Source organism: Centrocercus urophasianus, unplaced genomic scaffold, assembly GCF_019232065.1.
Source record: "Centrocercus urophasianus isolate 14NV4802_14NV808 unplaced genomic scaffold, USGS_Curo_1.0 seq_2, whole genome shotgun sequence".
Classification (NCBI taxonomy): domain Eukaryota; kingdom Metazoa; phylum Chordata; class Aves; order Galliformes; family Phasianidae; genus Centrocercus; species Centrocercus urophasianus.
Genome location: NW_024884755.1, coordinates 9,810,006 through 9,836,957, shown reverse-complemented (window position 1 = coordinate 9,836,957; position 26,952 = coordinate 9,810,006). Strand labels below are relative to the sequence as shown.

General features: G+C 36.6%; 1 protein-coding gene across 5 annotated transcripts in view; it reads right to left on the bottom strand.

The window, feature by feature from the left end:
- CDH11 (cadherin 11) overlaps positions 1–26,952 on the bottom strand; it is a 154,873-nt gene that overhangs the window by 12,068 nt on the left and 115,853 nt on the right. For 3 of the 5 annotated variants that reach the window (XM_042821533.1, XM_042821531.1, XM_042821532.1), the window contains 6 exons: positions 26,513–26,643; positions 6,992–7,387; positions 5,436–5,730; positions 4,565–4,684; positions 3,945–4,112; positions 708–895 (listed from right to left, as the gene is read on the bottom strand). In XM_042821533.1, the coding sequence (XP_042677467.1) occupies positions 708–895; positions 3,945–4,112; positions 4,565–4,684; positions 5,436–5,730; positions 6,992–7,219 (999 nt within the window). In that variant the 5' untranslated portion in view covers positions 7,220–7,387; positions 26,513–26,643. Of the gene's footprint in view, positions 1–707; positions 896–3,944; positions 4,113–4,564; positions 4,685–5,435; positions 5,731–6,991; positions 7,388–25,259; positions 25,330–26,512; positions 26,644–26,952 lie in introns of all 5 variants that reach the window. The other 2 variants (XM_042821534.1, XM_042821535.1) reach the window with 2 other exon arrangements.

Here is a 26,952-nt window from a genome sequence, read left to right as displayed (position 1 = left end):
TTGGAGGAAGAGACCTCTGGGTCTATTCCTGAGAGACTGTCCTAATGCACAGAGCAGGGCTAACTCACAAGTGAAGTTGCCCGGGTCTCCTGCTGTGACTTTTGAATACCTCCAAGAGAGATGAAGAGTTAAGAAGACTCAAAGGGCAAAATAATAACGCTTAAACAATGAATAATATTTATGATTTCTAAACTGTATCCTAGCATTCATTTAGTAACACTTCTAAAAATATGCTGATGTATGAAATCACCTTAGTTTTGCTGCTTTTGGCATAGCCTGTGACTCCTTCAGAACAATATTGTGGACAATGCGTAGCTGAGGATTTTAAACCATAGGGCATGAGGCTGTTATGACTGAACATAAAGCAACAGTGAATGTCTGCTACTTATCAGCACTAGGCAAAACTTCATTAACAGTGAAGCTGATGGCATTGTATTTTACCGTGACTTTTTATTATGAATTCATTTAGTTTGTGCAATTAATCCACTGTACAGTTTTTATGTAACTCTTCTTGGTTATTTTCTTCCATTCCAATTCAGCTAATGGGGAAATGGAATATTAAGAGTTAATCACGGCTTTAGACACAAATTAATTGAAACTGCATTTACTGATATTTTAGCTTAGATGTTAACCCATTACTACCAAATTCTTGGGCAGAAACAAAGAATGCCACACTTTACTGGGTTTGAAAGGACAGTTCTACTCACCTTCTTAAGCTTTACAACACCTTCCTGAGTCTCATAGTCTGTTGTAATTTCAAACATATCCATGCCATCTCCATCAATGATGCTGTAAGCTACTAAGCCGTTTTCCCCAATGTCTGGATCTTTGGCCTTCACTCTTCCTACTTCCTCTCCAGGAACAGCTGCTTCTGACACAGACATCTGGTACACACCTGGCGGAAGGTAAAAACAGGCACTTGCCTCAAGTTTGAAGTCTGCTTTCCAGTTGTATAGTTCACTCATTTAACTTATAAGAAGTTCCAACTAAATATGGTGATATTTTACATTTTCAAATCCCCTGAAGGAATGTTATGGTATAAAGAGCTGTGAGAAGTTAGTCATCTGTGAAATCTTAAAACACAACCTAATCTATGTAAAATTACCTCCTCACTGATGTTTTACATAACATCTGTGTGCCTATCTGTGCAGAGAGGGGTTAAAAAAAGCCACCAATCAGTCAGAATGCAGAAATTATGGTGACATCAAGGTTACAATTCATATTGGAGATGTTGTTATTACAGAAATGGAAGGACAATTCTGTTTCATATGACTCACAGTATAACCTTCAATTCTATATTCGAGAAGTGTTTCTGCCCATTTTTTCAGGAGCCACAAATTATGTAACATGAATTGGATAGACCTCACTTCTGTACTTCCTAAAGAATAAATGTGTGGCTTTCTGTGGCTTTAATTTGATGTATAAATTATTGCAATAGTTATTATTGAAATAATTGCCATTAAAGATTGCTTTCTCTCGCACACACACAGAAAGCTTCCTCTCAGAATAAAATAGGAAAACCATTCCCAAACATCTCATACTTGTGATGCCCTGCATATTTCTCCTTGTGTATTTAGGGACACTGGAAAAGAACAATACTGTTTCTGTTTAAATCTCCCACCAACAGTTGTCCTTCAGGCATCACTGCTTCCTGGACCTTCCCAAAACATTCCAGATTTCAAATAATGTAACTTGATCCTAAATCTACATATCTACATCAACATTTTATGCCACTTAATCACCATTTATGAGTAAAAAATAATACAAACAACAACAAAACTGCAGGAGAAAAAATAATTTTTCCTCCCCTCCATAATTGTTTTTTCTTGCTACAGTCTCATTCTGGGAACATCCAGAGAGTTACACAAGGCAGGGACCTGGCTCATTACCCATAAAGACAACTGAAATAGGCCATTAACTCCAGTCACAAAAAATCCAGAATCTAAGCAGATAATTCATTAAAGGTTCGAGGAATCATTTTGAAGAAACCAGTTTGATGTTAACATAGACTAATCAAATCCTGCTTTTGTTCACAAGTATTCCAAATAAAGATTTTAAGTTAGGAGCAAATGATTAAATAGAGTAACTGCTAGTTCACATTTCTGATTATCAATTTAAATATTTGCCCAAGACTTAGATTGTTTTTTTTTTTTTTTTTTTTTTTTTTTCCCACTCAGTAAAGTGGCTAGATTTTGCTGAGAAAAATATATGATTTGATGATCTACTCTGCAAAAACGGGTCCTAGATTATTACTGGACTGAAGAGGTGAGTTCATGAGCTATGTAAAGTCTGACATTTTTAGGATCCTGTACCTTCTCGTTAGAACAGTAAAGAATGCTGACAGATTTCTACATTTAGGGACTGGCTGTATCATTGAAGTTCTGGCATGAGAGTCCAGGAACCTGCCAGATGGATGGAGGTGCTGTTAGAGAGATGTTCACATCCAGGATGTAGCTGTACTGTATGGATGCTCAGAGCGGAAACAGAGTGGGATTGCAGTGAAGTGATTGCTGCACTCCAAAACAAATCCCACACAAACATGAGATGTAGGACAGCTGTGAGGGTCCGTTAATGTATTTCCACCCAACTGTGAAGACCAAATCTGTTAATGTCACCCCTGATTAATTTTATACATGAAAAATAAATAGCACAGGTACTGAAATAGACCTTATTTAACCAGTAGCAGTACATTTCAACCATCATTCTCAAAATGTAATTGTACCAAATTTGGTTTGTATTGCCATGGCAAATACAAGGCATGTGGAGTACCCAGCTGTAACTTTCATCCTTACGTTATTCCCTGAGAATGTTTACAGAAGTAAAGGATGAAGCATCAGCACCGAAAATGAAAGACTATGTGAAATAGAAAATGATGTTCTTAAAGGTCTGTCAAAGACATGAAAGGGTATAATCAGGAGGTGGTAACAGATTATGCAACACTTCTATCAAGAGTCAAAAAGAAAAAAAAAAAAAAAAAACAGCAATAAGAAAGCTCATGTAGCTTGAGAACTACAGCATGATGGGTGCATGTTCAAGAAGAACAAGGTGGTCTCTGACATCAGAAGCCTCACAAGCTTCAGACTCTCCTGGGCCTGCTACTTGAGACCTGCCACTTCCTGCTGGACTTACCCTGTCTCTGTACCTGCTTGCTGCCTAAGGCTGACTGCTCTGCTGCTGTTCCCCCCCACGCTTTTGCCTTAGACCATCATGCAACAGGATGCTGCTGGATCCTGCTGGTGACTGTCCTTGCTTTAAGTAATTCTTGCTTCTTTCCTATCTATCGCCCTCTTTCTCTTCCCCATCCCCCTAATTCGTAATAGTGTCTGGGCTCCCCTTCCCCATCTCCCTGATTGATTAAGACTTGTAATAAACTGGTTGGACTAACATTTGAACCGTTGTTTCTTAATCTCACGTTGAGTATACATTTATCAAAGAACCTCCTCTCCCTCCTGTAAATTGGAGCGAGACAGCAGAGTAATAAACACTGTTATTTTTCAAAACTTTCTTTCAAATCCATACTCTAATTATGAAAATGGAAAAGGCAATAAACCTGCAGCACTGCAGCAGGGGAAATACATTTTCTATTACAGAGTTACCTGTTTCAGGAAATGGAGCTTCTTTCTCCTTTAACAGAGAAATCCATACTATGTCTTCATGATCACATTGTAGGTTTATTTCTACTATTACATGGTTTTAGAAATGAAGTATAGGGTAATCAATCTTTGAAATCAAATCTTGACCTTAACAAACAACTCACTTTGCGATGCAAATCCGATCATTCAGACACTAAAGCTCTCTCTGCTATTAGCAGAAGTGTTTTTATAATATTTATCTATTCACACGTGCTAGAATATTCCACTAGTTACTGATTTTGGAAGTTTTGAATATGTCTGTAAGTATGGATGGTAGTAGTAGTATCTGTGATTAAGGATTTTGTTACTTACTTTGTGGAAACTTTGGTGGGTTGTCATTGACATCTGTAAGTGTAATTGTCACTTTGGTTGTCCCTGAGAGGCCTCCCATGTGTCCTCCCATATCTTTTGCCTGTATTACAACATGATACTCTTCCTTAGCTTCTCTGTCCATGTTTGGAAGGGCAGTTCGGATAATTCCTACAAATACAAAGAAAATACATCACATACATACAATTTTTCACATTTACATCATGAATAATTGGACAACTGCATTTTTTTTCATATTTGCAGCAATGTTGCTATACTGTGCATCATACTATGCAAGCAAACTAGTCCAAATATTTTAAATAGCTGAGCACAGAACTACCCTGAAGAATTACAGTTCAGCACAGAAACTTTTTTCTTTCCATCATACTATATCATATCACAAAAGATAGAAACATTTTTCCAGTGCAGTGTACCCAGAAGCTCTACCAGTTGCCAGGGGACCAACCTGTAAAACAACTTAACTAACATCAAGAAAGAATGAAAGATGCTTTGCTCAAATACATCAGTAGATATAGCCACAGTACTACCTTGATCAATATATCTCATTCATTTTAATGTATTCCAGTTATGAAGTCCTACTCAAATAAACTGGTCAATAATACCTGTTTGAGCTTCCACTGAGAAGTACGGCTGACCTTCAAGAATACTGTAAACCAATTTGGCACTGTTCCCATATGTAGGATCATCAGCATCTGAAGCTGTTACCTGAATAACAGATGTACCTAAAAATGGAAGGGAAAGACAGAAGAAATACAAACAGAAGCAAATGTATCCATAAGAACCATGCAGAGGTACTTGCAGTCATGTGGCATGGCTAGTTCTTTTTACTAGATGAAAAAAATTACTTAGCAATTTATACATAACAGAATACTTCTGCAATCTTTTTTACCAACTATGTTGTAGATTCTTATTCTAAACAGTGAAAATATAAAAATCAAAGTCAGCGGTCACTCTGTACCATTATGTTTCTTTTCCTCATAGGTGATAGCACTATATTCCTTTTTGTCATTACACGGTTAAACAAAAGAGTTTTATTCTTACATTGTCCCCAGTAAGTTTCTAAGAAATTATTCTGTAGAAATCTCTGTGGTAGACAGAAGCTCAAACAGGAGATGAAAACTGAATAGATAGAGTGGCAATAACTCATTCAGTTCAGCTAAAAGAATGATCTTTATGTTTACCCCAGAGATTTCACTCTCCATGAATTCTAGGGGACCTTCAAGTTCCTTGCTATGCGGAAACAGCTGTGTTCTAGGAGCAATCTAGATACACTTCTGTCATGATAGTATGATAATATGATAAGCAGAAGGTTTGATTTGGTCAGCAAATTACATCAAGGGAATGAATCACTAACTTAGCATGAAGTAAAATTTACCACCCAAATTTCTAGAGCAATTAGATCAAGCCAAGAGGTACTGACAATGCAATATCCACCATAAGACGAGAAACTTCGGTGCATTTATGAGTACTTACCCACATTTGATCTCTCTGGCACATTGGCGTGGTAGTTTTCATGAAGGAATTCAGGGGGGTTGTCATTGATATCTTGGACTTTAACAATGAATTCAGAGGGTGGTTCTAAAGGTCTGTTAGTGTTCCTGTCTACAGCCTGTGCCGTGAGAGTGTACTGAGCTCTCTCTTCTCGGTCCAGTGTCTTTGTTGCATGGATGTTCCCTGATTTGTCATCAATAACAAAAATGATTCCTGCTCCTTCACCTGAGAGAATGTATTTAATGTTTCCATCTCCAGAATCAATATCTGAATGGAGCTACAAAATGAGAAGCAGATAGACAGACCTTAACAAGATGGCATACATTTCACTAATGTGTTCACAAAACAAAAAGTAAATCTTGAAATTATTATAATTTCAGTTTTCAAAAATCTTGTTGTACATCAGGCAGTAATCCATAAGAGAGCCCATGCTGTGAGCACATCTGTGCTGTGTTCAATGCTACCTGTGCAGTTGCATGCTACTACATATAGGTGCAACTGAGACTCCAGCTTTGAGATTTAAGGATGAAAATACACAAGAAAGTAGTTATAAAAGGCTTTTGATTCAAATGAAGTTGGAAGGAAGAGCCTGCCAACCCTTTTTACAAAAATTTTGTACCTTTCATACTAATCATATTCTACAAAATGGAGCATTATGCTGTATGAAAACTGAAATGACAGATGGGACGTAACAAATGAGACAACCACTGATTGTCAACTAGTTTTAATTGCAACTTCTATATTACAAACTAAATAACATCAGTAGCAAATCCTTGCTGAACTATATTACTTTCACAACAATTGCACATTTTGGTTTGATGAATGAGGGAAATACTGAGCCAAATTATGTATTTAATCATTCTATGTTTACATCTACAAATTGTACAGTTGTAAAAGTTTTAAAAATCAGAATAGCTAGAACAGTATTTGACGTCACTGATCCAATTCTCCTCTCTTTGTGTTGGTGTTAAGTCAGCACAGCCCAGCTGACTCACTATAAACTGCTAAATATATATGGTCTGCTACTGTTAGATGGTAACAGAATAAAAGATCTGTCCAGGGTGTGTTTAAATACACAGGTACACAGAGATTTACATCTCCCTCTAAACATACCCCTCATATATTTCATTTTACTGATCACTCGAAAATGAAAGGATGAAGAGAGAGCAGTACACTTTTCTGAGCTGCCGGGTTAGACATTACCATTTTAATCATTATTTTTAAAGATTTGAGAATGATACCAGATATTCTTAGCACATACTGTTGTATGTGATCTCCAAGTGATTGCTGTGGTCTTAAACGACAGCTATATGACTTCATTCAGAGATTGCTAAGCTCAATGGAAAAACGTGTCTTCATTTAGGTAGCTTTTGATTAGCTCCTCAATTGAGTTACAACAGTGTGATTAATTTTGGGTAAAGAAATAGTTGCTGAAGAAGGAGCTAGTACAACAGAAAAACGACAGCAAGAAAGAAAAGCAACTCACAAAGTAAAGCTATTAGTAATAACTAATAATTGATGAATGAAAAACAACTTACCCTTCCCACTAGTACAGGATCTGGTCCTGTGTACTCTTCTATAACAAAGAACTGATTCCACACCCAACCTCTTTTTGAACGATGCAGAACTTGTCCTTCTTTTCCTTTTTCATGGTGACCATGAAGTGATGGCCGTCCGTGGTTTAGTTTTTCTGTAGTTACGGCATGGCTGTAGTAGAGCATGCCCAGGCAGATAAGAGCGGCATGTAAACAATTGTCCTCCTTCATTTTTGGTTATTTTGTAGGCACAGGAGTATCCAAGAATATACCCCTTCCACCTTGGAAGTTAACAAGTTTCGGGCCACTGAAAAGGTTCAGATAAAATGTTCTGCACACACGTTGCCACCACACCTGGAATGCATCACTTTAATGCTCTGCAGCTTCCCAGCTTAATTCCTGAAAGAAAGCAAAATGAAGAAAAATGTCAGTTCTTTTATGTCTTTGAGGTGTAACAACTTATTTACTAAGCAAAACAGATTTAGGGATAACTTGAAAGATCTCAATGTAATTAGAATAAAATATAGCAATGATTATATGGAAATAATGAATTATATTTATATTTATTGAATTATTAATATTAATGAAATATTAAGTAATGTGAGTAGTTGGTAACTGCCACTTATAAAATGTCCTGACTTGCTGTTTATGGCACTCATTTGGAAGCTGAAAGACAGAGAATCATATTCTTTCATGATGCTTCCAAAAAGACTTAGCCTAAGATGCCAGATGACTGTAGAAATACCTAATTTATATCTAAGCCTTCTTAGGAGCTTAGATATAAGCTTCAGATATAAGCCGTTAAGCTGTAGATTTAGATATAAGTCAGATACCAAGATACTTGCTTATCAAGAACAGAATATTCCTGCATGTGCCTAGAAAAAGGCCTTGTGATGACCAGCAGATTCTCATGCCAAAAATAACTACCTATGTGTTTCAAGACAGGACTAAGAGCACCTATGTTTTGGATGTGGGTTCCTGGAGCCACATCTGAAGATCAAATCACCAAAGCTGAGAACAGCACTAACTGTCAATTCTTCTGTCTTTGTTCTGGTAATGATAAATGCCTTTGATAATATAGCAATTAATGTGGTTATTCACTTCTGCTTTCCCTATGATTTAAATTACCAGGATTACATTGATTTTTTACTTTCTAATAATTTTTAAAGCACAAGGTCAGAATGAATATTTTAAGCAGAAATTGTGTAATACAGAGAAACCTCAACTAAGGTCTACACCTCCATCAGCAAACAATCTTAAAGGCTGCTTTGACTTACCACAGGGTTTTCCAACATATTTTCTTTCAATCCTTACAAAGCAGCCAATTTTTACTAGGTCACTGTAATGTTTTGTTTCAGCTTTCAGTGTAAGTCACTTTATTCTGCTGCGAGATACTATAAAACATTGAATATTATATTCATACAGGCATATGTATAAATATATGCTACCATCTTCTTCAGAACAGAATCATTTTTCACGAGAAGTAAAAAGAGACGGTATTTGTAGCAAAGGAAATGTGAATATAGGGAAAAGCTTCAACCTGTATCACAACCTGTAACTCCAGCAACAAATAAACATCTCACTAGTAATCAGCCCACTCATCTTGGGAAACATTTCAAATTCTGAGCAGTCATGTCCTCCCATACACATCCCTTGGCAAACACCCAGCACTGGGAAATAGTTTTATAAATAATGTTTTCATAAGTAAGGAATTAAATAGTTGTTTTTTATTTCCTCAAAAAAAGTTGCTTTTTGTTTTTACTTTATTGGAAACTGATATAATCTCAATTACAACACCATAATAACACCAGCATGGTGAATTAAATGAAAGTCACAAATTTCAATGTGAATATAATCTGGCACTAAGGGATGAGTTTCTACAGTTTTCTTTCTTAAGCTTCCTTAATATTTATTAAGGACAGCATTTGGTGTATGCATTTCATTTGTCACTATTGTTTCATGATGCCACACTATAGATGACTCATAACAGCATGAGAGAGAGGAGAAAGAAAACAATCTCCATTATTTTGGCCAGAAACATGATTTTAAAATTCAATCACTGTGATACAGCATGCGTCTGCAAACCGTGGAACATTAGGCAGGCCTGTACTTTTAGAGTTTATTTTGTATCTCTGTTTTGTTAAGAGATAAAAAAAAAGTAGAATGTAAAGAACTTGAAAACTAATATCTAACCTGTTTTAGAAGTGGCTTGAGTATGAGAAGCCTTTTAACACTAATTATTATAGTAGCTTTTTATGATAGTCAATTCTAAAAGGAAACAATTTTTCTTTTTTCCCAGTTTTGCAAAGAAAAAAACAAAGAACAAGCTGAATCTCCTATCATGTTGTTTCAAAAGGAGTTTGCTATGGAATGTCCTTTCAGCCAAGCAGCCGTCAATGCCATGCCCAGCACACCTACCTGCAGTGGACAAGTATGCTTACTATAGGGAGCTAGAGTGGTACTTGTAACACAGCAGCTACAAGTGCTTGTGCTTCTAGGTTGTTAAACAGGGCCTAGATGCTCCAAACAGAAGTGAGGTAGGAAGGCACACCTAGACAGCTGTGCATTCTATAACCCGCTGCTATGAAATGCTAAGTAAACTCATCACATTAATAGATTTTGGAAGCGTTTGAAAATTAAACACTCTGATAATTATTCTTCATTAACATTTCATCATGATCTCAACAATGAAAATAAGTAAACATATGTGGCCATTATTCCCAAACTTCTCAGTACCATTATGTAGAGCAGTAAGCACTTTATAAAGATGCTTAACAATAACGGAAGAGTAAAGCTGACACCTATCCTGCTTATTATCAGCTGTTCAAATATGAAGTATTGGAAACAAAACATTAATCACACATCCATGCTGAATTTACTAATGCGGATTTAAAACAAAGATTGCTTGCTACATTTTGTTTTTATCCTCTGCTTATACGTACAGAAAGGGTGCAATAAGGCTATGTGTCTTCAGATTCTATCTGAACAGTATCTGGGCAAAAAAAAATAAATGTCACCATGTTTGTTTATGGCAATTACTTCTGTTTTGAGTTACCCTGGGAAAGCGTTCCATGCTAGAAATACCAGCTGAGCTCCAGGGGAAGTGCTCTGCTTCGGAGAGGCAATGACAGCACGAGTTGCAGGCTGGAAGACCTTCTGGCAGCTCTCCTTCTCCCTGCCTGAAGGTAGTCTGTCTGTTCACTTATACAGAGGTCGTCACAGCAGTAAGGTCCATGTCTCCTATCATCATCAGAGAAGTTAAGAAAATAAAACTGCAGAGCTCCACTGAAGCCTGTAGAACTATTTAGTTCCAAACAGCCTCAGCCTGGCTTTCTGCAGTGCTTTCTTCCTAAAAGGTAAGGAGCACAAGATGCTCTTAAGCTATAGTTAAACTAAACTGCATTAAAAGTGAAGACAAGAAGGAAGTATTTTTCTTCTTTTTTTTTTTTTTTTTTTTTTTTTCCTTCACCAAAACATTCTACTCAAGGCCTTTCAAATATTTTAATGTAACTCAGCTGCTGAGCACTAATAGTCTCCAATTTCTTCAAGAAGAAAATAAAGAAAAACAGCTAAACAATTTATAAAGTGTTTCCTTTTTTCCTGTGGACACCACTGAGGAACAAATAGCTCATCGCCAGTTAAGCATGGAACATAGACCTGAGGCTGCAGTGCTGCTCTGCTCAGTGTCCACACATTCTCTCCAGGCAGCGCTTCTATTCAGACACTGCACAACCTCACACACAGAGCGACCTGTCAGAACAATTTACTGTGAATGTCTCTTGTCTTTTTTGAAGTTATGATCTGAGAGAAATCCTCACTATTTCTGCATACAGATTATATTCCTCAGCGCTAGCAAGCTGAATCTCAGACCAAATTGCAACATGCAGATTTTCTTTGTCGTTGTTCAGAATTGCACAACATGTAGTTTTGAAATCCTACATTTTCCATAGAAATCTGTAAAAATCCAACCGTGCTTCCCACTTCCTTAGAAGAAAGAATGGATACCACGTGTGAACTAAGTAAACTCAGTTTTTCACAGCAGGCAGAGTTACTTTAACAGATTTTAGTTACATACAAATTAGCGTTCGCAATTTTGGTACTGAAAATTATGAGGGATGACGGGAACACTAGCCAACATACAAGAACAAATCACATCAGAAGCACGCATGAACACAATGGTACCCAAAATGCTACCTGTATAGCTTGATGAGTCAAGGTATGCAGGAATGAGAAACGTTAAAACAGTATCTAGTCTGCACCCTGAAGAACTTCATGCATAGTGTTCGTATGGAAATACAATAATTCTCCCTAAAAAGTTGGTAGAAGAAGCACTTTTAGCTATAAGGATAATACATTTGCTTTTTTATTTATAGTTGTTAATTAATTTTGGAAATGTAAACTTAGCAAGTTTCAATTTCATTGTAAGAAGGGAGATTCAGATTTCATATAACAAAGAAGTTTTTCACTATAAGGGTAGTGAGGCACAGGCACAGATTGTCCAGAAAGGTGGTGGAAGCCTCATCCTTGGGAACACTCAAGGTCAGACTGAACCAGGCTCTGAGCACCTGATGGAGCTGTGGGTGTCCCTGTTCACTGCAGAGGAGCTGAATTAGATGGCCTTTAAATGCTTCCTCTTCAACTCAATTGGTTCTGAGATTCTCTGCAAGAGAAGTCTGTTCTTTTGACACTAGAAAACACAATCCATCATTACTCTGAATGGAAATGAGCTATTCAACTAATTAAGGATTCATCCATCATAAGACTGAAAAATAATAAAACCATATACACAGACTATGGTGCAGAGGAGAGCCAGAGTAATGCCTGCCCCCCCAGGGCAGCAATTCCAGCATAGTTCTACGTTCTCACACTGAGACCACAGAATGCAGGGACTCAAATGCAGCACGGCACTGTGGAGAAGTGGTGGTAGCCCTAAGGTTAATCCAAAAAGTCAGTCTGCTCTACAAAACTTCACACACAAATTTGAATGACTGCTTATAGATGACTAACAGACAAAAATAAGGAGCCAGCAATGACTAGTTTAATGACAAGATCAGTCACGGAAGTGAAGTCTAGCCAATTTTATTTTTTTTTTTTTTTAATAGATTTATAGCTAAAATAATCCCAAACATTCATGCTGACTTCCTGTGCGCTATTAAGTGACCATATGCCAAATTATAATAGACTAAACAATTTTTTCTGATTTGTCTAGGCTGTAACTTCTGGATGATACATTAAAATATCAATTGTTCCCAGGACTACATTTGGCAGAAAGCAGACAAGAACACAGTGAAGCAATATAATAATGGATGATTCGTTCTGAAATGTTTTGCAAGAGTTTCAAGTAAATAGAGCAAACTCCCAGTCCAAATGAGATTTCAACTGTAATTAGAATTAGCTGAAAAGTTGAACAATTCATTTTATTGTCCAATGAATAAATTAATAGTTTTTTATTGATAGAATAAATATTGGATCCTCTTAGTTCTGTAGCTCTCAAAATGCCTGAGATCTGGACAGAAGGACGGAGCACAGCAGGCTGATCCACCACTGTCCATGGCACTGAGGGTCCTGGAGGGACCTGCTACACCTCCGTGTAGCCAGCTGTAGCAAAGCCAGCAAGAACCTGGACATTTATCTCTGTTTGGGACAGAGCATTCTGAGCAGGCTTGGTACTCGCGATCCATGGTTTCACTGAAATGATTAGCTCTCTCTTACTTGAATGTGGAAATCAGGGTCACAAAAAATGAGCAGCTCCCATGAAAAGAAGGTGGGAAGAAGATTTCCAGATCAAATAATCAGTTGAGTTCCACTGAGCCCACACTGGTTAATCTTTAGGGCATAGCATGATTTAACTACTTTAGGAGTTTTTAATAAAACACATGAATTGAGATAAGTGGACTAGTTCTGTTTCCCAGCATTTTTCTGTCTCATGTTCACATGCACTGCTGAATGTACGCTGACTGGTATGTGTAGCAGAGTGCACACACAAATGCAGAATTTCAATATATGCCATGTATTTTTACACCCTTGTAGACTGCTGCATTCCAATATCTGATCTTAAGGAATTTCAAGAAATCCTACCAATTAATATGAAAATATTTTTGAGTGAAGCCGATACTTGATGCAGAAAGTTATCTAACAAGTCTCATACATCTTCACAGCCTAATTTTTTATTTATTTATTTATTTATTTATTTTTTTCCCATTTAACAATTAAACAAAACTTTGTTTCCCTCCTTGACTCCTGTCAAGAAAATGGTACACAGAGGCATAACATTAGTCCGATCTCTTTTGATTATGAAACAAGATAAAATACCGAGAATCAATAACCTCATCATTTAACTTAATCTTATCAATTACTTTTTGATTTTAAGTTGTAACATATTATCAGACCAACTGCTGAATATTTCTTTTAGCTTAGACAACCTCACTGTAAAAAAATGTAGAAAGGTAGAAAGAAGACACCATTTTATTTACTTGAAATAGTATAACGCAAAGTATCAAATCTCTACACAGCACACCTAGCCCACACCACACATATGGAAAAGCCAGTTAGGAAAACAAGTATTTCTGTCCTGAAAAATGCCAATCTCTTTCTGAGAGATCCTAGATACCCTGAATCTGAACAAGATTAGAATCAGGGTTATTGCAATTTTCCACTGGAACCACAGTACGCTTCGTCTTTCCTTCCCAGAGCTACCTATATGATATGCAGAAAAGTGCAACACAAGCATATCATCATTTGTAAGGTCTGCTTTAAATGCAATGAGCTGATCCAGAGGACAAGACTACATTGGCTGGGTTTTAAGTTTTAGCTGCACTACAGTAGCAGGATAGCTCTGTGCACGTCATTCCAGCTGGGAAATCATTCCATCAGAATATGGATATTTGCTTCCTCCTGTGAACCCCTTCTCCCCTGGCAGCCATGAGACTTATAGCTCTATTCATTTATCAAGAGATCCTCCTCTAAGCACTAGAATCATTTTCCTTACTTATCACATAAAAAATTGGAAAATGAAAAATTAAAGGCCTCCTAACCCAGCAATCTGACTTCATGAATATGACTAATCCCATGAGATTAGTCATATATATAATTATCAATTAGGAGTCAAGCATTGAAAGCCAGTATCCAGTAGTCTAATGTAAAACGTTTTGTTTAAGAGACAAAAGCTCTGATCTCTGATACACTAAAAGATTTTCATGCTATGTATGTAAGTGGTAAATCTCATTTCTCCCAGTGTGTAATTCTAAAGCAGACTGCCAGCAACTGACTCCCTGTGAGCCCTACTGAGGGACTGAATCTCTCTTTGTGTTGAAGTGTATTTCAGGTCTCACTGGAGCAAACAGAAAATAACCCTCATCTGAATGCACAGTGATAAAAAGTCTTTTGCGTCGTTCATGAAACAGACCTGATCTTATGAGGCAAAAGTAGTCCAAAAAGGGACATTTTTCATCTTTAAAGGCATTTTGGAAAAAAAAAATCTGCTAGTTATTATGGTGAATAATGGAAACCCCCACACCTGCCCTGTTTATATTACACTGTCTTGCATAGGAGCATGATGAAGTTATAAAGGATTATCAGCCAAGCTTGCATTTTTGCAGAGATAGTCTTATACATAATTTTCTATATGGTCTGCAAACAGCCACAATTCCTCTATAGTAAGATTTGCATGTTCTAAATATTAATAAAATCTTAGAAGAACTGGTGATTTTCACCTTTAGCAATAAAAGGTACTTTAAAATGCTAACTAAGCTTTGTAGAATCCTATTCTGAGTTCTGTAGAATTCTATGCAAAGGAATCTTAATCCTTTGCAGTTTTAAATTATGTTTTATAGCACTGTATTGGATTACTAAAATATTTAAAGCCAATAATCCCCAGCTGCTCCAAAAGAATAGTTTCTGAAATGTAGCCATATTTTTCTGTAGCAGCTTTGAGACTCAGTATTAGGAAACCACAGACAAAGAACCACAAAATGATGGTTCTTTTAAAACATTTTGCTGGAAAGAAGAAAAATAACTTCTTGATGACGTGATATATCCTTCAGTATCTACCTCTGCAATCATCATAGACGGAAAGTATTTTTACTAGACTTGATTTAATTTGTAATCATTCAAGAACAGTGAAATTGCCATTTGGTGTTCCTCATACAAAGCAGTAGAAAGTAGGAGACAACTTAGTACATTATGAAGCGAATGACATAGAAATAAGCCTGAGAGAGTGATATTAAAAGGTTTGGGAAATGAAAAATGGCTGAAAACAGAGTTTTACGATTACTTGCTGCCCTGGGGAGATCAACTTAAGATAAATGTGACAGAGACTGTCTGCTTTTAAGCATAAACTACAGGAAAACAACCAGCGTAAGAAAGGTAGTTATATTAAAGAACATGGTGATTGATAGAGTCATTTGAAGTAATGACTGAGCTCTTGGTAGAGTTTATTTTAAATAGTAATTACATTCTTGTGCATCTCAGTCAAAATTCTCTTAATTTCCTGTACATTCAACACCTGCTATAGCTGCAGCCTATGTCCACGCTTGTTTCAGTGTAGTTCCCTATTTATGGAAGTGCTTATAAAAGACACCTCAAGGAAGAAATAATGACATCTAACATCAACTTACTCCCAACTATTAATACTGTGCTCACACTGTAAGCCAACCCTGAATATTTATTTTTCTCTAGGAACTTGCAAATAACACTCGTATTGTGACTAAATCTTTTTGGTGCATAACAAAAATAGGACAGACATTCAAGACTAAATGATGATAACCAAGAAACTTGCAAAAACTAGTGACTACAGGCAGGCCTATCCAGCAACCAAACCAAACCAACTCGAACTACAACAAATGATTAATTTCTCTTCTGTTCTACAACCTCCTCCTGAAGGGCTAACAATCTCCACACAGTCAGAAATCTAAACAGAATCTGTAGTGTTGTACTTACAGCTTTATTCTGAGGCAGCTTCAGTGCTGCTGAAATGCCGGACTATTATAGCATGTTCTCTGGATTTTACGTAACAGAAGTCAATACTAAGGAACATGAAAGCTGCACAACAGAACAGCATTCTCTACATTTCATAGTGCCAAAGCATTTTCATTATTCTGTTAAAAGTCCTGCTAAGTGGTGAAACCACCTACCCAAAGTGGGTATTGCACAGTTTTCACATACCCCATACACAAGTGGAAGCACGTGCAGTACACAGAAATAACTTACAGTTGAGTTTCCTGTATAATTTTATTTCTATAGAATAACAAAATATTTTTAAAATTATTTTCCTTCAAATTAAAGTATTATAGCTTGTGCCAGAAATAAAATGTCTGAATGGGGAATGCATTATTCTGCTAATCTTTAATCGGTTTGTTCACCAAAGAAAGCTTCCTTCTTGTAAAATGTTTTGCCACTTTGAATATAATTCTGCTAGACTACTTGATCTCCCTGCTCCCCTTCAATGTGATCTCCCTCAAGTAGGGAAGCTTCAGAGAAAAGATCACCACTTCAGAAGCACATATAAACCACCTTGAAAAGACAGTAGTTTGCTTATGCCTAGCAAGCAGAGTGACTCTCATTTAGAGAGGCTCAAGTAATTAGATTCTCTGTAACTCTTATCTTTATAAAACTTGACAAGTTAGTGAATTACCTAGAGTCTCTTTCATTTTCAAATACATTTGATAAAGAAAGAAATGTGACAGCTAAATTTTTAATCAAATTCTCCTTCGTAGCTTTCTTGGAAGGAAGGGTTCACATTCTTCAGCCAGGCACATATATAAGGTTCTCTCTGATCATCTGCTTAACTGTTCCAGTTTAAATTTCTTCCATAAAGAGCCACCTTGAGATACTTTGAATGAACAACTGAATTAGTAATTATTTTTTTCATAGACAGGGACTATGAAGAGACTATTCTGACTCAACAGCATGGGACAATAACAACTGAATATTCAAACCCATTCCTAAGGCAGTGTCAGCAGCTCTATTAAAGGAGACCATCGCTTTTTAGGTACAAAATGAGACTGTAAAGCAGAAAGAATACAAACTGTAAATTTAGCCAATTATTTTAAATCCATTAAATCACAAGATAATAACTCAAACAACATCTTCATGAGTGTTTTCTGGGATGTCTTGTTGTATGTAGTCAGTATAGAATATTTTTACTTAAAAACAGCACACACACAGAAGCAAAATAATACCTCCATTAGGTACAACTTTCCCTTTGGCTCCCTGTGCATCACAATCTGCTCTCAGCATAAATCAAAGGAACCATTAGTATTTTCAGTGCTCCAAGTGACACAATCCAGTGTTGTAAGGACTAAAACATAATTCCTGGTATTATTAAGGAAAAAGGAAAGGAGAAAAAAAAAAAAAAAAAAAAAAATGGTGCTAAGGTGCTACAGGTTAGAAGCTATGCATATAAGTAACTCAAAATAAGACAAGCTTGCTAGCTTGCAATTAAAATTTGAGTGATATATTTACAAAAAAAAAAAAAAGGCAAATGATTCAGTATATTTGGCATGAACATAATTTGTTCATTTGTTCTATGTCAAACCAGTTCAATTGTATATTTATAACTGATTATATGAAACACTAATACATCCCAGAGATTGTGGATTGGAATTATTTGTAACCTATAATTACAGATGATTCTGACAAAGCATTCGTATGCTTTTGAATAAATATCACTAATAAGAGATGTTTAACAGCAGCTTACTGTAGCTGGGGCCTGTGATATAATGCGTAAGAGGCACACGTCAAATATCTCAAACCTATTGTTGTTCTTGCACAAAAAGCCTGGTTTCAGAAACTGATTTTCCACAGAAAGCTGGTCATGGGAAGCTGGCAAAAATGAGCACTTTTTTTCATTAGATTTGTGTTATTCATAGCTGAGATGATGCGTCAGCTATGATTAGATATATTCTGGAAGTGAATTCCAGGCTTTGGTAATGCAATATTGAGGGTAAACCTTGATTTTAACACAGAAATAATCAGGATTTGTGGCATGTATCTACATCTTAGATTACCATTCTTAGATTACCAGAGTCCTTATAAAGTAATACGACAGTAGAGAAGCATTTGTGTGTGGCCAGTCAGATAAGCTTTGGATTTTAGATTGATAACACGGCTTTCTCTCTAAGGGAGATTGAAAAATAAAGGGGAAAATAGCCTGACACTTTCTAGAATTGCTGGCTTTAAAACAATACAATTTTTGGATGGAATGACTTGAACATTAGACAGATAAAAAAGAAAGACAGAAGAAAACTAGAGGCCAATAATAATAATTAGAAGAAGAATTGACATACATGTATACATAAAAAAAAAAAAAAAGTCTGAAGGCTTGAGTCAAAGGTGTGGAATAATGTGGGTTTTTTTTGTTTGGTTGGTTGGTTTTTTCCCCTCTGTTAAACATACACTAACATTCAGCAGATTTTGTACAAAAATGTTATCTTCAAAAAGTTGCTGGGGTGACATCACTATTTCAGTCCAACCAATTTCCTTTGAAGTCTCCTATAATGGTAATTAAATAAATTGCTCTTGGAGTTCTTATGTTTTTTCTGGAACAGGAACTGGTAGGGTAAAGAGAGATGAGAGTGTCTGCCACCAAATCTTTCTAAATACATTTGTACTTGCTTCATTTATTGGAAAAATGATGGAATACTTACAAACTCTGGACCTTTTTCATTTTTTAAAAGGAAATTTCTACTTGACAGTTGAAGTAAGAAACAAACTAAAATGACTACTGACAGTCCTGGGAGTGTATAGAGAAAGAAAATGGAAGTTATGAGTCAATAGAAAGCTTTTAGAGACCATATGTGTTAAGCCCAAGAGAGACGGTGTGAACTAGAAGCCCAAATTACTGTCTCAGAAGTGAGCAGGTGGTGGACAATACGAAGGTGACTGAAAGCCTAAGACTAACGTGTAAGTGTATGGTACAAAATGGCATTCTCCATGCAAGCAGAAATACATCATGTTTTTTAGAGCATGAAGAAGAAAGTTCTCTGCATTGTAACTCAACAGTTCGTATACCTCTAACCTCTGTATATCCAATTAGTCAAAGAGAAATGGGCCTTTCACAGTTCCAATGAATTTTCAAATATGAAACAATGATTTTACGTGTACTTCTCTTGCTTAGCAAGTCAAGATAAAATTGTTAGTTACAGAGTGTTGAGTGTACCACGAGTTGAATTTTGGTTCTGTTTTTCTTCAAATAAATTTCTTAAATTTTGCTAAAAATTCTCCAAAGTGGAAATTGTACATACACCAATCAGGCAACCTGCTGCATCCATTGATTTAATCATTAGAGCGTACTGCTAGAATCTCAGCCTTCTTCTTTGGTTTAGCCTGGTACCTCAGACTCCAGAGAATTTCAATGCAGTACTTGCTGGCTTTGCTAACATTACAGAAAATCTGGAGTTCTTCCTATAAAATCATATGTAAAACTTTAGGGGCATTGTTTTCCTCAGTGAATAACAATGAACATCCTAGTCTTCTTTTTCCTTCAGATCTCTACAGTAAACAATGTGAAGTTGAATAAGACTAACTCACATGGATCAATATTTGAATTTCTTTGGTTTCTTTTTCTGTTTTACAATAAAGCATCCAGGGACAGTGATATACTGTTCTTCTGCTACACTAACACTGTATTTTCTTGCCACTTTGAAGAACAAAAACGATACTTTGAGCACAAGGACTCACAAGAGAGAGCAAAAAGGAAAAGGAATGATTTGGTACCATCTGTCCTTCACCTACAACCAAAAATACCTTCCTGGAAATCCAGTGGTCAGAGTACCAGACAGGCACCAGCTGGAGAACTGGGATCTGGGGATTCATCCAAGAACTGGGATCTTTTTGAACAGACAGTCATATTCCTTGTTCAGATGCAATGTCTGTCAGAGTAAACACTGTCTTAAAAAACGTACTGTGATTTTTTAAAGCTATTTGTGCAATTTCTGTGGATCCCTTTTAGGTTAAGCTTCAGTAGGTGAGCTCAGATACAGACCCAACGAATGATAAATATATATTAGAAGCAGGTAGGACTTATTATGAAGATCAGATCTGTTGTATAACGCTACATTATTTGTAAGCACAGCTATAGTTAAATCTAACCACAACAAGCACGACTATGTAGAAGTAAAAATGGTAATATGAATGTTTTCTAAATGTCTATTTAATAATGGAAGCACAGAGCCATGAAGAAAGAGAAAGGTGAGATGTTCTCAGCTTTGCATGTAAGTTTTGTTCCTTTGGCCTACGAGACCTGCACATGCAGCAGCATTATAAACTGATGAAGAAATCAAGCGACTAGTGCGAAACCTGGGCACAGCGCAGAAGTGACAGCTCACAAGCTCACAGGCAAAGTGTTTCACCTGCACAAAGGACTAAAGATCTGAATTAAAAAAACCTGAGCCCGAGCTGAAAGGAATTACCAGGATGTGGGAAGCAGAAGTTTAACCCATATAATGCCTGGGCCAGCAGCAAACCAACCCTGTACAGGAGAGCTGGTTTTGGCTTTTTTTCAAAAAGCCATTATCATTCTATTCCTTGCTGAGAAGTTTTTCCACTTAAATAATTAATTTTTATCTTTATACTTGTTAAGCAAAAGCACTTTTAAGCAAATCAAATTGCTGCAGGCCTACAAGGAAAAGAAAGGTAATTTCATTTTATGCAAGGTTCCTTGTAAACACAACTATTGTAGAATATTGTTTATTCTGCAAGCTGCAGAGTAGCAGTAGCTGCTTGGGCACTGGCTTCGTTCACTCTGAAGTAGCACAACACAGTCTTTGTTGAACTTGCTTTGGAGTGAGTCATTGTGATTCACTGAAAAACTGCTCCCTGTGATGGGGCTGCTCTCTCCTGCCCTTATGCAGGGCAGAGAGGGAGAGAAGACAAAAGCAGCACCTTTAGACATGTAAACAGAAGACAGTAATGAAATTTGCAGTTAGTATCCAATCTTGAAATGAACAGTCATTAATGAGTGTTAAGTGTTCATGCAAACACATTCCCTTTAAAAACCAAGAGCAATAGACTGCTCTCCAACATACTGCTGCTCATGCATGTTGCCTGCAGTGAAAGCATGAAAACAGCTCAGGATTTCTAGGGAGTCTTTTGGTTGGTTGGCTATTTTTGCTTCGTTGCAGCCATAGATTACAAAATATAGCTTATAGCATGAAACAGCCAAGATAGCCAGAAGGCCTATGACCAGCGACCAGGCATTTAAGGTTACATAATCTGTTTTTCTACTCTGGGAGGAGGGAAAGGAGGATGGGAGGCCAAATATCCAAGTTTCCCTTGTAATAGCAAGTATAAACTTGTAAATGCACAATGAGATCAGCTCTCAGAACCATCACTTTTCAGTATTTTAAGCTGTCTGAAAAAGGAGATTGTTCTCATAAACAGAACCAGAGAATATCCTGGCGGGTCAGTCCTGAATTTGATTGCAAACGTCAGAGTCAGATTTCTCATTTTCTGGCCTCTATGTTATTCTGCTGAATTCATTAGAAGGTTGTGGCTACTAGCCAAAAGTAATAGTTAATGTATCCCAGAGCCTATATTGTTTGAAATATCATCTAAGACAGGAATTTACAGCACTGCTATAATAAAACTCATATTTCAATGATAAAATATAAGCCTGCATACTTGCCATGAATACCAGAATTATATGAAAAATCCAGCCACAAAATTAGGAAAATATGCAGCAACTTCTAGAAAGAACCTGTTAAGACTTGCTTATACCTTGAAGAACAACCTTAAGGAAGAGATAAATCACAAATGATGGTACACAGGCAGCTGCAATGGACCTAAAAGAAATGCTGATGAGTTACAAATCTGAGGGTTTTACCATGCAGGAAGACAGCAAGTTCAGATTGGTATGAAGCACTTACTACTTTAAACAAGAAAGGATGGGACAAAGTCATGCCTCTGCCCAGCTCTGAATTTTGTTTTTGATTTGCTGTGTTCTAGTGCAGTCTCTTTCACATTATGTACATTATTATGCATTCAAAGAACAATGAAATATGTACTTTGTATGTCAAAAGATTGCAAGTTAATATTCAGCAGGAATTACAAAGTATTGCTTTTACAGACAAGAAACTGTGTTGCTTTTTTTTTTTTTTTTTTTTTTCTTTTTTTTTTTTTCCTGTAAAGGAATAGAAGTATAGACTTAGCCTAAAACCTTGGAACAAACCTTCATTTATGAGACAGGGGAATCATTTTTATTCCACTGCATGAATTCGGTAGGCTGCCACAGGCCAGTCATAATCTGTTATTGTTTCCCTGCAACCTTGTACTATTAATTTTTCTTTTTAATGAACTGTCCAGTCTAGTTTAGCTATGGAAACTATGATGGAACTGCAATACAAATGGTTTATGTCATACCTTTGTCAAAAGGCTTTCCCCTACAGCATTAGAATATAATTGAAAAGCCATTTTAAAATAAAGTAACTGAATGGTTGCAAATGCAGGTTGTCAGGAATAAAGTGGTAAAATCCTATGCATTACATTAGATTTTACCAATGGCAACTTGTGTGACTTTATTAGTGTTCATTCAAATTAGTAAAGCCACATAAATTGCATGTTTGCATGGCTATATTAGCAAGTGCTCCTGTGAGATACTGAAACCATTTTTAGAAAGTTTTTCTTTAACTATTTTCCTCTTCAGTTTGGTTAACCATTTCAAAGTAACTAAATTTGCCAAATTTCATCTTGGTTTATGGCATAAAGAATATATCCATGTTTGAGGCAGCGAATGAGCTAAGTAAAACTGAATACAGCTTTTGTAGTGTATGAAACCTTGAATGGCTAAGTAGTCAGTAGTATATGTATAAAATGCATGCAAGACATAATTCAGTTTTTCCTTTTGTTTAAATTTTCTAGTCCTCTACATTCTTTCTACTGTTATTACTACTACTACTTGGGAAAGCCATAATAGAAGAACTGTAAAGAACATTTATAATTAAAACTGACATCAGTTTTCTCAGTAAATATATAATGAGTTCATTACAACTGCAAATTGAAGATTTCTGTCAATATTTTTCCTGAGAAATGTTGAGTTACTTATTGTTGGTTCGCACTTCCCACCTTTAAAATAACTACTGAAATTTTGTCAGAAATTAATTTTGTTGGAACACATATTGCACAACTAATACCAGAATACTTCACATTGTTTTGACTCATGGGGTCTTGGACTTTTGATGAGTTTCTTAGCCAAGGTCTGAGTCTTTCTAACTTTTTTCTTCTCTTACAGCCAGTCTGCAATTTGTGTAGTGCAGTCACTCCTTTAGAAAAAAATGCCTTGCCTCATGGGAGCCTTCCATTTCCTGCAACATAGCCCAGCAAAAGTGCTCCAGTGCACAGGGCAGAGCACACTGTAGCCCAAACAAGGCTAGGATTTCCCAGAGGGAAAAGGCAGAGATGAGTGTTTGACAGTGCATTATTTTCAGCATTTGAAGACAATTTTTTTGTCAATACGACCTGAGTTTCAGTCCTTTTAGAAGGCATGCTGATTTGTAACAAAATAATGATTCCTCTGGTATCTATGTGACCAGGATATACATCTTACACCGTTCTAACAACATTTCCTAAGGTGCTTGGAAATAAGCTCAAGGAAGTCTTCGAGAGCATCAACAAAGCAGAGGTAACAAATTCAGAGTCTAGCTCATTACACCAAATGTGTGCAATGAGACTGACACAAACAAATTGTTCTTGACATTTGACTCTCAGGCCATACTTTAAGAAAAACCTTTGGATTTGATGTACTTTGGAATGTCATCCCACTAAAATCAAAGATTTTGTGCTCATATATGAGCCTATTTCATTCAGACTTGTAATACCTAAAACATATGCAATGTGAATCCTGCAGATACCCTAAGTGTTTGTTCGCTGTTGTAGTTTTGTGGGTTAAGATTTCAAACATCTAGGTCTTAAAACTTATAGAAATGGCTACTCGTATAGAAATAAATTGAGATGTAATGCAGGTTAAAGCAGGCAATTGGAGATGTACTATTTTCTGATATGGAAGCCTTGTTAAACATGCTAGCACTGTAATAAGACAGGGCAATTCTACACAACTGAAAATTATTCTAATTTCCACATGGCATTTAAGCAGAAACAAATCAAGACTGCAATTTTCTTCCAAGATCTACCTTGTACACCAGAAACACTGTATTTTTTCCTATTACAGTCCAGGTTTACTATGAGAGAATTAAAAACTAATAATAAGAAGGATGTTTTATCTGAAAAATGGCAATTTAAAAACAGTGCAACACTGCATTTATAAATCCAGCAAGTAAACCTCAGTTTTTCATCCTACACAAAAGGTTTTTACTTATGGTAGTATTCCTTTTGGAGAGCATAATGGATTGACCCCATGGATTGACCATTCAGACAAAATTCTTATCAGAGAAATATAATTGAGAAGAAGCTCATCAGTCATGCCTACTCTCAGTCTCTTTAGAATTTCAGTATGCACATCCCATGCAACACACAAAGGAAATCTCTAGTCAGGATATTCCCACTTAAGGGAACTGCTGGGCATCTTTTGTGACTGAGCGGCCAAGTCTATGTCACAGCTCCAGAGGAGCTCACAAATGCCTTTTCCTCTGCACTGTCATTCTTTGTTCCATTAACAATAGTTAAACATGAATATTTAGCTTGTAAACCATTTGATTATCTGGATACTGTAACAGGAAATTTGCATTCCTGAACAGGCACAGCTGGAAACAATTTAAGAAAGAAAGATTCTTCGAAGAAAGAGAAGAGAATTAAGGAAGCATATGGATGCTCAGGTTTACATGATAATCAACAAAAGCTGCTTGTTCCTCCTCTTTTGTAAGGAGCCACTTCACACTCTAATCAGAGGGAACATCCCACAGTCACTCTGCAGGAAGCTTGCTTTCAGAAATGATTTGCTTGAACTCTGAAATGTAAAAAAGTCTGCGGAAATAGACACAACATTTTGTCAGATAAGGGAAAAAAAACCCCAAGACCTCAACTTGAGACTCCGTTAAATTCGGTTATTTCATGTACTAATGACAGTGGAGGGTTTTCCTTTACGGTTCTTCACAGTCATTTTATTTGTTAAATCTGCTTGGAAGCACAGCTCTGAAGTAAAAAAAAAAAAAAAAAGAATGGAACAAGGCCTGAACCAAGTCGTAAGAAACTGGCAGAAGGGATTAACTGGATGAATTGAAGAAACAGGAATGAGGAAACACACAGCTGTGCAGAGGGGAGACTCAGTGAAAAAAAGCACAACCAATTTAAGATATATTTACTGTGCCTTTTTGATGCTCACTTGAAGCCCAGTTTGGAAGTCTTTGGTCCAACCAAATCATCTTTAATTTCATTCAATTGAAAAGCTGCATCTGAAAATGAACAGACCACTGCTTGCAAATTTTGGACCTTGTGCTCAGTGAATGACAGGACATCAATCTCACATTCCTAATGAAGAAGCAAAGGAGCTTACACATTTCCCAGCTAAAGTAAATTGAATGTTGTATGTATCACTGTCACACATCCTAATACCTTAACAAGTTGGTGGAGACCGTTTACACATATCCTATATAACTGCTTACAAGGATGATGAACTATACAGCGGATTCGACTGCCAGAAATGAAATAATCACCATTCAAGGACATTTCTACTGAAATGAAGCTTCTGTCAAGCAGAACTTCAGTGCACTGAACGTAAAAACTGTGAATGAGTCAGCTAGACAAAGCGCTTTCATATCCTGCCTTTGTAATCTTTATCCAACACAATTCAGACAGGATTATGCTTTTGGCTGTAAAAATGGTAGCATATATGTATTTGTAACCTATTACATTTACTCCATTCCTCTGTTAATTTTAAAAAAGCATGGATATTTCTGGAGGTGGACAGTTCTCACCTCTGAAGAGGTTTCAGCAATAGCAAAACTGAAAGTCACAAGGGTATGGAAAATTTAAGGCATTAAGGGCAGCAAATATAACTACTTCAGTGTTTGGGGTTTCTGGTACTGCCTCATTTCCACATTTTCTGCAGCTTCCTTCTCTGAAGCCTAAGTCACCACCAATTTCTTCAAACCCATCTTTGAACAGTTCTATTAAGCTGAGGGTATTGCAGAAAATATCAGAGAAATAAACTAAGTATGGAATTAGTCACTCACTCACTGAGGCCCAGAATAAGAAAAGCATGAATCTTTTCCACTGATGAAATTAAACCTACATATTAGAAAATGTATTACGTTTCTGTTCTTCATTGTTACATTGCTGCGAGTTTTCAAGAGATTCTCTGATGTTCCAAACAATACATTAAACAAGTGTGATTCAAAAAATGCACAGCAGGACACTCTATGTCCTACATCATCAGCTGTCCTGAGCTCAAGACCAATGGATAAACTCCGTGAAACTGCATGAGATACAGTAGCTGACAGATCACAACAAGCAAGAGATTAGTCACAGCAGAAATTCTCCCTGTATTGAACAAGCACTGCAGGCTGGAGAGAAGAGAGGAGATAAGCATATCCGACTTGTTATTCAGAAGATCACACAATTGGATGTGCTACTTACTTTCACCCACTGGAAACATGTTGCCAATTTATGTAGCATATTCCACACATTTGAAACGCCACTTAATGATACTCTGAAGACAATGTAGATGAAAGTTTTCTGCTGCCACTTATCCAGTGCTTCAGCTCTGGCTGCAAAGAATGAAAAACTTAATTTGAAATCCAAGGCATTGACAGTACTGTAATAAAATTGAAGTCGAACCTACAAACTACCCCAGAAGCCCAAAGAGAGTTTAAAGAATAGTTAATTCAATAATCCTTACACATAAGGATCAGAATTAATAAATAGCTTTTATCTTAACAGATTATTTGCAAGAACACTCACATCACTAAAATGCTGGAGGCCATCTCAATATGCCTTCACATCTTTTTTGTCATTTCCAAGGAAAAAAAATGAGAGGAGAGGAGAGGAGAGGAGAGGAGAGGAGAGGAGAGGAGAGG